This window comes from Pelodiscus sinensis, chromosome 30 (genome assembly GCF_049634645.1).
Source record: "Pelodiscus sinensis isolate JC-2024 chromosome 30, ASM4963464v1, whole genome shotgun sequence".
Lineage (NCBI taxonomy): Eukaryota > Metazoa > Chordata > Testudines > Trionychidae > Pelodiscus > Pelodiscus sinensis.
Window position 1 is genome coordinate 10,823,825 of NC_134740.1, and position 13,221 is coordinate 10,837,045.

Below are 13,221 nucleotides of genomic sequence, written 5' to 3' on the forward strand. Positions count from 1 at the left end.
GTTTTGGTTAAGACTCCCCTACACCAAACGAAGACACAGGCCCAGACCGCTGTTGGTATGGCAAGGCACTACCAGACATTCGTACCCACTTTTAGGTCCTTTTCAAAATTCTTGAAGAAGGACAAGAAGGACAAGGGGGTCTGGTCTGAGCAGGGCCAGAAGGCAGTCTCTGAGCAGAGGGGGGCTCTAAGACAGGGCCTGTACTGGTAGACACTTCCTGGTGGTCACAAAGGCCTCAGTTATAGGGTTGGGTACAACATAGATGTAAATTACTGCGAAAGAGGATGAGAAACCCAGGTGTGAATCTAAGCAAGAACTACCACCCCAGGAGAAAAATCATGCTGCTGTAGGGAAGGACTGCATGGCCATGGGGTGAGCACTGAAAAAGCTGCAGTCCTAGCTATTTGGGAGGTCTACGGGCCAGTCTCCGCTCACATGGCTACATCAACACAAGGAGTTAACGGCAAACTTCTGCGACGGAGTCCGGTTCTGCAGGAGTGTGACAGAGGTGATTCATGTTAATGGCAGTGAAAAATGTTCTAAGAGATGCTTTGTCCTGAACTTGGGTACCCGAACTTCCCCGGGTCACTGTCTGGAAATGGACAACAGGAGAGGGATCACGATAGGATTCCCTGTTGTGTTCCCTCTCTCTGGAGCATCTGGTATTGGGCACTGTCAGCAGATGGGACACTGGGCTAGAAGGACCTTTGGTCTGACCCAGCATGGCCGTTCTTATGTTATTATTAAATATAGTCTCCAGTGAGGAAGAGACGAGAAGCTGGAGATGAGTCGACAGGGCGCCCTTGTAGCCAAGAAAGCGAATGGCATATTAGGTAGTATTAGGAGGAGCATTACCAGCAGAGACAGAGAAGTGATTATTCCCCTTTATTCGGCTCTGGTGAGGCCACATCTGGAGTATTGTGTCCAGTTCTGGGCCCCCCATTTTGAAAAGGATGTGGAAATTTCTTCTTCACACAGCGTGTAGCCAACCTGTGGAACTCCTTGCCAGAGGAGGCTGTGAAGGCTAGGACTATATTAGAGTTTAAAGAGAAGCTAGATAATTTCATGAAGGTTAAGTCCATAAGGGTATGTCTACACTACAAAGTTAATTTGAACTAACGGACATTAGTTCGAATTAACTTTCATAGGCGCTCCGCTAGCGCTCCGCTAGTTCGAACTTAATTCAAACTAGTGGAGCACTTAGTTCGAACTAGGTAAACCTCATTGCACAAGGACTAAGCCTAGTTCGAACTTACTAGTTCGAATTAAGGGCTGTGTAGCCCCTTAATTTGAACTAGTGGGAGGCTAGCCCTCCCCAGCTTTCCCTGGTGGCCACTCTGGGCACCACCAGGGAAACTCTTCTGCCCCCCTCCCGGCCCCGGACCCCTTAAAGGGGCACGGGCTGGCTACGGTTCCCGTGCCAGGTGCAAGCCTGCCAGCACTCAGCCAGCAGACCCTACACCTGGCACGCCAAGAGCCAGCCACACGATGCCCCCCAGCCATCCGCCGCTTCCCGAGACCAGGCTGGCAGCTCTCGGGAGCCTGGCCAGGACCGCAAGAGGCGGGCACCCGCCTGGTCTAGTGCAGACATCGTGGACCTCGTCCACGAACTCCGCACTAGGCACAGGAAAGTGGCCGTCTAGGGCAGGAGAGCTGCCAGCCTGGCCACCCAGGAGCAGGTGTGCATAAAAATCAGGGTGGTCCACTGAGACCCCCGACCCTGAGCCCTGAGCTTAGAATGGCCGTCCTGGGTCAGACCAAAGGTCCATCTAGTCCAGTAGCCTGTCTGCTGACAGCAGCCAACCCTAGGTACCCTGGAGGGGATGGACCAAAGACAGTGACCAAGCCATTTGTCTCATGCCATCCATCTCCAGGCTTCCACAAACTTTGGGCAGGGACACCACTCCTACCCCCTGGCTAATACCACTCCATGGACCCAACCTCCATGACTTGATCTCACTTCCCTTTAAACTCTGTTCTAGTTCTAGCCTTCACAGCCTCCTGCAGCAAGGAGTTCCACAGGCTGACTCTTTGCTTTGTGAAGAAGAACTTTCTGTTACTGGTTTGAAGCCTGCTACCCATTCCTTTCCTTTGGTGTCCTCTAGTCCTTCTATTATGGGAACTAATGGAGAACTTTTCTTTATGCACCCTCTCCACACCACTCCTGCTTTTATAGACCTCTATCATATCCCCCCTCCGTCTCCCCTTCTCTAAGCTGAAAAGTCCCAGTCTCTTTAGCCTCTCTTCATATGGGACCTGTTCCAAACCCCTGATCATTTTAGTTGCCCTCCCCTCTCCCAGCCTCTCTCTTCCCCTCTCCCACCTCTTTTTCCCAGTCTCCCCCAGTTTTGTTCAATAAAGAAAGATTCTATTTTTGAACACATGTTTTCTTTATTTTGTACATCAGGAAGGGGGGCTAGGGAGGGGTAAGTAGAAGGAGGTGAGGGAGGAATGGGGTACACACCCCAGATGGGGAGGACTGGGCTGGCTCTGAGGGCTTCTCGGGGAGGAAGCTCTCCTGCAGCCCCCCAATTGCCCCCTCTCCCCAGATGGCAGCCTGCGGCAAGTGCAGCCGGGCTGATGGCCGAGTGGTGTGATGTGCCCAGTGTGGGCACTCAGGGCACTCCAAGCCAGGACTGCTTTGCAAGCGGGGAACCCCTGAGAACTGTCTGTCTGGGGTGGCGGTTGGGACCCTTTAAGCGCAGCCCTCGTCTAGCCTGAGACAGCATCTCCACGCTCTAAGTCCTCTTCTGATGCCCTGCCGGCACTGCTTCCAGCCATCCTTAACCCCGGTTCAGGGTCCACTCTGTGTGGACATGCTAGTTCAATTAGCAAAATGCTAATTCGAACTAGTTTTTAAGTCTAGCTGCGCTAATTCGAATTAGCGCTGTAGTGTAGACATACCCTAAAAGACTATTAGCCAGGGGATAAAATGGTGTCCTTGGCCTCTGTTTGTCAGAGGCTGGAGATGGATGGCAGGAGACAAATCGCTTGATCATTGTCTTCGGTCCACCCTCTCTGGGACACCTGGTGCTGGCCACTGTCAGCAGACAGGATACTGGGCTAGATGGACCTTTGGTCTGACCCAGTACGGCCGTTCTTATGACTCATTGGAGAGGGTTCAGCAGAGGGCGACCAAAATGATTCAGGGGCTGGAGCACATGACCTATGAGGAGAGGCTGAGGGATTTGGGTTTGTTTAGTCTGCAGAAGAGAAGAGTGAGGGGGGTTTGAGAGGAGCCTTCAACTCCCTGAAGGGGGGGTTCGAAAGAGGATGGAGAAAAGCTGTTCTCAGTAGTAATGGATGGCAGAACGAGGAGCAATGGTCTCAAGTTACAATGGGAGAGGTCTAGGTTGGATATTCGGAAAAACTATTTTACCTGGAGGGTAGTGAAGTACTGGAATGGTTTATCTAGGGAGGCATTGGAATCTCCAGCCCTAGAGGTTTTTAAGTCTCATGTTGACAAAGCCCTGGCTGGGATGACTGAGTTGGGATTGGTCCTGCTTTGGGCAGGGGGCTGGACTTGATGACTCCTGAGGTCTCTTCCAGCTCTATGATTCTTTGTTTCTATCAGATGTGACAAAGTGGGATTTTTTCATAATGATTTGTTGAATGGCGTATGTGCCTCAGTTTCCTTATGTTTTTCATATTTAAGTAGGTGGGAGAAGGATTGTTTACTCTGTCCAATGACTCAGAGAGACAAGTGTGACAGGCATTTGCCAAAACTCCAAGGTGGCATTTTACCAAGATCTAAAATAGTTTCTGTGTCGGTTCATTTGACTTTACAGGACACACAATTATTGAGGTTGCATTGTTCCAGTCCCAATGGGCATTGTTAGCGACAAATCTTTGGAGCCATCAAATGAACCAAGTGGGAGAAAGGTTTAAACAGGTGAAGGCCAAATATAAACATGAATAAATAAATAAAAACAAAAAAAGTGAACTCAAGATAGTTAAGACCAAAGCAGACTGTGAACAGCTTCAAAAAGATCTCACCGAACTGAGTGATTGGGCAACAAAGCGGCAAATGAAATATAATGATGATAAATATAAAGTAATACACATGGGGAAATGAATCCCGACTCTACATACACTGTGATGGGGACTAATTTAGCTACAACTACTCAAGAGAGAGTTCTTGGTGTCACTGTGGAGAGTTTTCTGAAAACATCCACTCATTCTGCCATCGCAGCCAAAAAAGCAAACAGAATGTTAGGAATCATTAAAAAAGTGATAGCGAATAAGACAGAGAATATCTTATTGTCCTTGGAAAGAAGGGCATTGCCAATATATTGGCATTTGAAAAGGTTCAGAAAAGGACCACAAAAATGATTAGGAGTATAGATGAATTAAACTAATTTCAACAGAAGATGGGTGACTACAGATGTGAGGTGCCTACTCTTAGTCCATGGATTTAGTTGATTCATGTGATGATTTTGACTCTAAAGACATATCATGATTCTGGTTATTTCTTGATATGAAAAGCAGCTTCATTACACTCCAGTATGTTACTGTATGGGATAGGACACCAAAAAAAAAGAACTGGTGTGGCCAGTTAGACCACCGCCTGGCTATTTGAGGAATGGACTTGCCTATGAGGCATGCCTATTCTAAGAGAGGATGGTCTATGAACTCTTCTCAAGGTGAGACTCTTGTCCTGTGTTCCCTGTAAGCTGAGTGCCTGTGTGGTCAGTCAGGAGAAACATCAAAAGCTTTGCACCTGATCAGTGGAGTGCTCAAAGCTAGATTTTGTGTTTCTGTTGCTGGTGCACATTGACACATGCCTCGGTGCACATAATAATTTTATTCTGCACAGGGATGGAAAAATTCCGTACATGGATGGAAAAGATGAGAGAACGTTACTCTTGGCCCTTAGCTTGGGAGATTATATGTAGCCTTAAAAATTCAGCAAGAAGCCAGAAGAGAAAGGGCAGATTCTGAATCTCGATGGAATTAATTTCATAAGGATTGATTAAATGTTAACTCTAGTGTCATCTCATTCAATGTAGAATAGTGATAGAGATGTAGCCGTGTTAGTCTGGTGTAGCTGAAACAAAATACAGGACTATGTAGCACTTTAAAGACTAACAAGATGGTTTATTAGATGATGAGCTTTCGTGGGCCAGACCCACTTCCTCAGATCAAATAATGGAAGAAAATAGTCACAACCATATATACCAAAGGATACAATTTAAAAAAAATGAACACACATGAAAAGGACAAATCACATTACAGAACAGAAGGGAGATGTAGGGGGGGGGGGGGGGGAAGGAAGGTGAATGCCAGTGAGTTAATGATATTAGAGGTGGGGAAGGGGAAATGTCTGTGAGTTAATAGTATTAGAGGTGATAATTGGGGAAGCTATCTTTGTAATGGGTAAGATAGCTGGGGTCTTTGTTAAGTCCGGTGCGGAGAGTGTCGAATTTTAGCATGAATGCCAGTTCAGAGGATTCCCTTTCAAGTGCAGATTTGAATGTCTTCAGTGTCCGTCTGCTATGTACATTGGACAAACATCTCAGACACTTCGCCAAAGGATTAATGCCCACAAAACAGATATCAGACAAGATCACAAAGAGAAAACAGTTTCTTGCCACTTTAACCAGAAAGGACACTCTCTAAATGACTTAGCCACCTGCATTCTGCTACAAAGACCTTTTACATCTGCACTTGAAAGGGAATCCTCTGAACTGTCATTCATGTTAAAATTCGACACTTGCCAACAAGGACTTAACAAGAATTTGAACTATCTCACCCATTACCAAGACAGTTTCCCCAATTATCACCTGTAATACCATTAACTCACAAACATCCCACTCTCCCTACCTTTAATATCAGCAATTCACAGACACTTACCTTCCTTCCTCTTCCTCCCCCCCCCCCCCCGCATCCCCCTTCTGTTCTGCAATGTGATTTGTCCTTTTCATATTTGTTCATTTTTTTAATTGTATCCTTTGGTATATATGGTTGTGACTACTTTCTTCCACTATTTGATCTGAGGAAGTGGGTCTGGCCCACGAAAGCTCATCACCTAATAAACCATCTTGTTAGTCTTTAAAGTGCTACATTGTCTTGCATTCGTGCCAATCTAGACGCTCTGTTCCAAAAATGCTTTTAACGGAAAACTTTTCTGTTAAAAGCATTTCCGGAAAATCATGCCAATCTAGATGTAGTGTTGGAGCATGGTGTCCCCACTCTCTACATGGGTGCGCTGACCAGGGGATTACAGGATAATTGCAAGTCTCGCTGTCTTTGGCAGGGCAGATTTTTAATGAGTCAATACAAGAATGTCATCAGGCCAAAGTGAGTGTGACCCGTACCAGGGACCATCTTTTTGTTTTGTGTTTGCTCAGCCTCTAGTATGGAGAGTCCCAGTCCATGTCTAGGACTTCTAATAATAAAGTTGTTTGAGTCCTGAAGCTTTCTCCTGCTCTACTCCATCCCCGTTTTGGCCCAAAGTACAATTCTATTCACCTGTGGCCCACGCTCACAAAGGAACAAAACATTGGATTGATTATTCCTTTCCTCTAATTTAAAATGCTCATTAGTGGAGTCTCAAGGGATCATTCGCTTGTGGAGTCTGCAGGATACATATTGACTCAGGAGAGTCGTCCGTTTTCTGGTGAGAGGTACATGGTGAAGCTGTTGAAAAGTCTCAGCACAACTAGGGATGTCGAGCCAGGACTATGCAGGTATCATTACTGCTTTTCACTGTGGTGTGTAGCTACACATACCCACTAACTTGTGACAACTAAAACAGGGTGTGTAGATAAAAGAGCAACGACAGAGTCAAGAACCTGCTCTCTGAAACACACCTGCTTCTTCTATGCCGCCCGTAAGGTAAGCCAATCTTTCAAATGCAACTGCGTTAAAAAGAGATCATGCAAGACAGGGAGGCAAATGTCACCTTATGCATCCCACCGCCCCCATGTAGTTTCCTTTTGGATGACTCTACATCATTTACCCCATCACGGAAGGAATTCGGGTGATGGTGGAAGCTCAAAGATCCAAGGAGGGGGTGAGATACCAGAAAATTTGCCTCCAATGTCTTGGTTCTTCACTGAACCTACAGGATGAGGGGCCTTGTGGAATATTTACGGGGCTAAATTGTGACCGACGCTAATGCTTGATGAAAAAATGTATCATCTCCGCATTCTCTTGCGGACTTTGTTTTCTTTCCCCTAGTTGCATCTCATGGCCAACCCAGAGTCGGGGAATCAAACAGTGGTCACAGAGTTCATCCTGCTGGGATTTGGGAATCTCCCTGAGCTGAGATTTTTTCTCTTCTTGCTGTTTCTTTTCATCTACGTTGTGACTGTGGCCGGGAACCTCCTCATCATTGCGCTAGTGGTGGTTGATCGGCACCTTCACACCCCCATGTACTTCTTCCTGGGGAACTTGTCCTGCTTGGAGATTTGCTATAGCTCCACCATCCTGCCCCGGCTGCTGGCTGGTCTCCTGACCAGGGACAGGACCATCTCCATCCCTGGATGCCTCACGCAATATTATTTCTTTGGTTTCCTGGCAGCTGCAGAGTGTTATCTTCTGGCAGCCATGTCTTATGACCGGTACTTAGCGATCTGCAAACCGCTGCGCTATGCCACCCTTATGAATGGCAGGTCTTGCCTTCAGCTCTCCGTTGCCACGTGGCTAAGTAGTTCTCTGGCTATTGACATTACTATATTTTTAATGCAACGGTTAGATTTTTGCGGCCCCAATGAAATTGACCATTTCTTCTGCGACTTCCTCCCCATCATAAAACTCACCTGCGATGACACGCGCATGATGGAGCTGGTCACGACCGCCCTAGCTGCTGTGTGCACCCTCCCGCCCTTTCTCATAACGCTGGCAACATACGTCTGCATCATCACCACCATCCTGAGGATCCCGTCCACCACGGGGAAGAGAAAGGCCTTTTCCACCTGCTCCTCCCACCTCATCGTGGTGTCAGTTTTCTATGGGGCCATAATGATTGTCTACCTGCTCCCCAAAACGGACACCCTGCGAGACCTGAACAAAGTGTTCTCCATCTTCTACACAGTCCTGACTCCCCTGGTCAACCCCCTCGTCTACAGCCTGAGGAACAGAGAGGTCAAAGCGGCCTGGGGAAAAGTTGCCCCTAAATTCTCTGTTGTCAAAAGGATTCAGACCTTCCTGTGGTAATTTTTTGTTCAGGGCATCTGAAATGGGAATAAGTTGATGTGTTGTAATGCCTCGCAGGCTCTCTGGCTTTGTGGGCAAGCAGTGATGTTGTGAAGGCCAGGGTTGGAAAAAGAGCTAGATAAATTCATGGAGGTTAGGTCCATCAATGGCCACTAGCCAGATGGGCAGGAAAGGTGTCCCTAGCCTCTGTTTGTCACAAGCTGGCAATGGGTGGAATTGCTTGATGATTCTCTGTTCTGTTCACTCCCTCTGGGGCACCTGGTGTTGGCCACTGTTGGCAGACAGGACACTAGGTGGACCTTGGGTATGACCCAGTCTGGCCGTTCTTAAGTTCTTATGTTCAGTGGCCACCATAGCTTACACTCAATATTGGGGCTGATATTTCTGTTGGCTGGGCTTGGTGCTGCGGGTCTTTGTGGTTTGATGTATTGGATATGTATCACTGCTTTAAAACACTTGTCAGTGAGGCAGAGAACTTTCATCTCATGAGTCTCCATCATTTTACACTATGTAATTCCATGGGGATACATAGTCTTCTGTGCTGGGCTTTTGCATGGATTGCCACAGATGCTCAATATTTCCTAGGGTCTGTCTTCTTCAATGTGCATAGGCACTGTGAGATGAAACTCACCTCCCGGTGCCCAATAGCAGTGTAAGAAATGGAGTAGATAGCTGGGATAGGAAGGAAAATATGTGAGAACTGTGATAATGGCATGGAGAGACGTAGCTTCTCTTCCATGTTTTTTTCACTAGGATCCAGGGAAGGTTGACTTCATTTCTCTGGACCTAAGTTTCCCCATTTGTCCAATGGAGGTTCTGGAGACCTTGTGTGACTAGCTGCCTTGAGTCCTTCCCGCTGCAGAGATCCGTACTTTGCCGATATCCAAACGGCATCGCTCTGCAATCGGATCTCACGATTATACGGTAGAGAAAGCACATGGGCTGTGTCTACACTGGCCACTTATTCCGGAAAATCAGCCGCTTTTCTGGAATAACTTGCCAGCTGTCTACACTGGCCCCTTGAATTTCTGGAAAAGCAGTGACGATCTACTGTAAGAAATCAGCCATTTTTCCGGAAATACTATGCTGCTCCCGTTCGGGCAAAAGTCCTTTTTCCGGAAAACTGTTTTGGAAAAGGGCCAGTGTAGACAGCACAGTAGTGTTTTCCGCAAAAAAGCCCAATCGCGAAAATGACAATCGGGGCTTTTTTGCGGAAAAGCGCGTCTAGATTGGCTACGGACGCTTTTCCGGAAAGCATCCTGACACTGTAGACACGCTTTTTCCAAAAATACTTATAACGGAAAACTGTTCCGTTTTAAGCATTTCCGGAAAAGGGTGCCAGTGTAGACATAGCCCATGGTGTCCATGCATCCCAAGGATTGGTTCTTATGCAATACAGACCACCCAGAGCTCTCCATACACTCAGTGGAAACTGAGGGCACTCCCTGTCCTGTTAGGTCAAGGTCAAGATAAGCACAACTATGGGGAACACTGCCTAGTCTGGGATAGTCCCTGGCAGCTGCATCTTATTTCCCCAGAATGCCATCAGGTTCTGTATTCGTTTGATTCATCCCTCCCCCCCATAATTAGCTAATGTTGTTGTGATAGCAAACTATGCTACAGTTAGGGTTGGAAGGATTTGATTTTTATTGATGTCGGTAAATACTGATTTCCCCATTCACGCCCAAACCCACAAACATGAGGCCTGGGAGCGGGTTGCAGTTTGTTTTTAAGAAGTTTACGGTGTGTAGTTTGACACGTGAAAGGGCCGTTTGTGGCATAACGGTTATACAATCCCAAGCTCGGCTGTCATTGGTCAATGATTGTCTAATCTCCACCCCATTATCTGACTTGCTCATAACTTTGCACTATTGTGACCATAATAAAACCTTACTATATGATTTTGGAATGTGAGTGTCTCTCTATGTGTCTGTCTGTCTGTGAGTCCGATGGTTCAAGAACTCCTTCTAAACGGTAAGAGCCAGGACCAACAAATGCGAATGGGAAGGGTCCGGCAGTAGGGACAGTTGTACTGCAGAATGGACACAAGAGGGCAGCAAGAGGCCAGAGATAGGGACCGGGGCAAGTATAATCCCATTGGGCTAGCAGGGGCAGAGGTGCAGTAAAGGACAGCTATCTACAATATATTTGGAGAGTTTTGTCTGCCTTTGTGTCTGTCTGTCCCCCAGCCAGAGGACAGACATCCTTCCCCCGGCTGTGCCCACTGCAGCCATGGAGAGGCTCTTCTCACCTGACCCCAAGCTGCTGGGCTGAGAGCAGGCCGGGGTAGTCCTTTCTCCCCAGGGCAGCCTGATTCTCGAACCTCTCCTCTCCAGCCCCACCCCAGAGCAATGATTTAAATGAAGAGAAACAAAACGTATTCGATGTAGGGACTTGAGCAACGCCGGGTAAATCTTCTGCTAGAAAACAACATTCACATTTGCTTAACAATGAACATCAGAATTATCCACCACATTATTTTAAATGAATCCTGCCCAGCCAAGCTTCCTGTATTCCAAGGGCTTAAAAATGTGCCCTACCTCCTGGGGCAGGTAGGTAACATTCGTGTTCCAAATCTGAACCGGGGGTTTGGAGGCAGCATTTGCAAAAACAAGTTGCTCTTCAAAGGATTTTTTTAATACCACCTATGCCACGGATCTGCCCCAAACTTGCACCGGTCAACCAGGATCCATCTCAGCTCGTGCACGACACACGCTGCCCCTTTCGGGTGATATTGAAGGAGCTGCTTGTGGTGTGATCTGTTAAAGGGCTCAGGGGGTCTATAGCCTTAATCAGGGATCACAGACACTGATGGGGACATTAAAGGGGCAGTTCCCCCAGGCCTGGATATTCAAAGGGACCCAGAGCTCCTGTACTGTGGCAGCTGCGGTGGATGGAGCCCTGAGCACCTTAGTATTGCCACTGGAGCGCTGTTCCACTGCTCCATGAGGTGGTGAGGGCTTGGGGTGGGGCATGATGTGAGGTAACTGGCTCTGTGGACATGGGGAAGTCAGTGGATGTGATACACCTTGACTTTACCAAGGCTTTTGATACGGTCTCCCACAATATTCTTGCCAGCAAGTTAAGGGATTGTGGATTGGATAATGGACGGTAAGATGGATAGAAAGATGGCTAGAAGGCCGGGCCCAGCGGGTAGTGATCAACGGCTCGATGTCAGGATGGCGGTCGGTTTCTAGCGGCGTGCCCCAAGGTTCGGTTCTAGGACCGGTTTTGTTCAATATCTTTATTAATGACCTGGATGAGGGGATGGATTGCACCCTCAGCAAGTTTGCGGATGACACTAAGCTGGGGGGAGAGGTAGATACACTTAAGGGCAGAGATAGGGTCCAGAGTGACTTAGACAAATTGGAGGATTGGGCCACAAGAAATCTGATGAGGTTCAACAAGGACAAGTGTAGAGTCCTGCACTTGGGACAGAAGAATACCAAGCATAGTTACAAGCTGGGGACCAACCGGTTAAGTAGTAGTTCTGCAGAAAAGGACCTGGGGGATTTGAGTCTGTTTAGTCTGCAGAAGGGAAGAGTGAGGGGGGATTTGATAACAGCCTTCAACTTCCTGAACGGAGGTTCCAAAGAGGATGGAGAGCGGCTGTTCTCAGTAGTGACAGATGGCAGAACAAGGAGCAATGGTCTCAAGTTGTGGTGGGAGAGGTCTAGGTTGGATATTAGGAAAAACTATTTCATTAGGAGGGTGGTGAAGCACTGGGATGGGTTACCTAGGGAAGTAGTGGAGTCTCCATCCCTAGAGGTGTTTAAGTCTCGGCTTGACAAAGCCCTGGCTGGGCTGATTTAGTTGGAATTGGTCCTGCCTAGAGCAGGGGGCTGGACTTGATGACCTTCTGTGGTCTCTTCCAGTTCTATGATTCTATGATTCTATGATCTGGGAGATGCTAATGGCTGATTGCCCTCCTCTCCGCCACTTCCACTGGAGGCCCCGCCCATCCACCTGAGGCCCTACCCCTTCCTCCTGATTTCCCACCCATCCACCTGAGGACCCGCCCCTTCCTCCTGATTTCCCACCCATCCACCTGAGGGTCTACCCCTTCCTCCTGAGGCCCTACCCATCTACCTGAGACCCCAGCCGTCCACCTGAGGCTCCTCCCCTACCTCCCGAGGCTTCATCCATCCACCTGAGGACCCGCCCTTTCCTGTGCATGGAGCCACCCCCCCACACACACTTTGCCCCAGGGCCTGAGATGGCTGTTAACAGGGATCCTCTGCGTTGGTTTTAGGCATATGAGTTCACCAACGGGTGGCATATGAGGCCTCTCCCAAGAGACATTAGCCCACTGGGCCGCCATTGTTATGACAAGATGTTTGTCCAGGAAGTCGTTTACAGGACGTGCTAAAGCGGAGGTTCTAACAGGTCAGCGGAATCAAAGTAAGCATCAGAGCTCCCTCAGTCAACACACCAGTCGATGAACGCCTAGAGAGACAGGCCAGGTTTACAGTGGGTGAGGAGTGTTCCTACAAGGACACAAGGGTCTGGGTTAACATTTTGAGGCCACATGGTAAGTTTTCCATAAAAAACACCCCAAAATGTTTGAATGACATATCCCACCACCTACCATAGTTGTCACAAAGTAAAGCAATTTGATCAAGTGTTCATTGTGCAACATAGCGGTGCCAATCTCAGCTGCAGACCCAAGCTGACTCTTAGGTCCCTTTCTGCAGGATTCCTTCCTAGACAGTCACTTCCCATTCTGTGTGTGTAAAACGGCTTGTTCCTTCCGAAGTGGAGCACTTTGCATTTGCCTTTATTGAACATGAGACATGAGAGTATCTTGTTAATTAAGTGTTGGTCGGAGGTGGGCAATAAAAAAAACACAGCCCACAGGGTCACATTTACTTGTGGCTCAGCAGGTATCATAGGATCGCAGTTCTGGTTAGCCATAAATCACTGTTCTCAGCCAGGATGCTAACTGGAATGAGCGAATGGCTATTTTTGGCCAACCATAATGCGATCCTCCAATACATGCGGAGGTGAAGGTAAACATGGAGGTGCGGGCCCGGCAGGGATTAACCCTGTGGGCTGGATCTG

The 13,221-nt window shown here is 48.0% G+C and overlaps 1 protein-coding gene across 1 annotated transcript; it reads left to right on the top strand.

Annotated features, from left to right (window-relative positions):
- The first annotated feature begins 7,188 nt into the window (after positions 1-7,188).
- On the top strand, positions 7,189-8,160 carry LOC102448423 (olfactory receptor 11A1-like). Its single transcript, XM_006129560.2, has one exon. The coding sequence runs from the start codon at positions 7,192-7,194 to the stop codon at positions 8,158-8,160; it is 969 nt and encodes a 322-aa protein (XP_006129622.2). The 5' UTR covers positions 7,189-7,191.
- Positions 8,161-13,221: the final 5,061 nt, after the last annotated feature.

What these genes read in the sequence shown, in the direction of transcription:
- LOC102448423 (XM_006129560.2), top strand. Translation starts at nt 7,192, where the DNA reads ATGGCCAACCCAGAGTCGGGGAATCAAACAGTGGTCACAGAGTTCATC.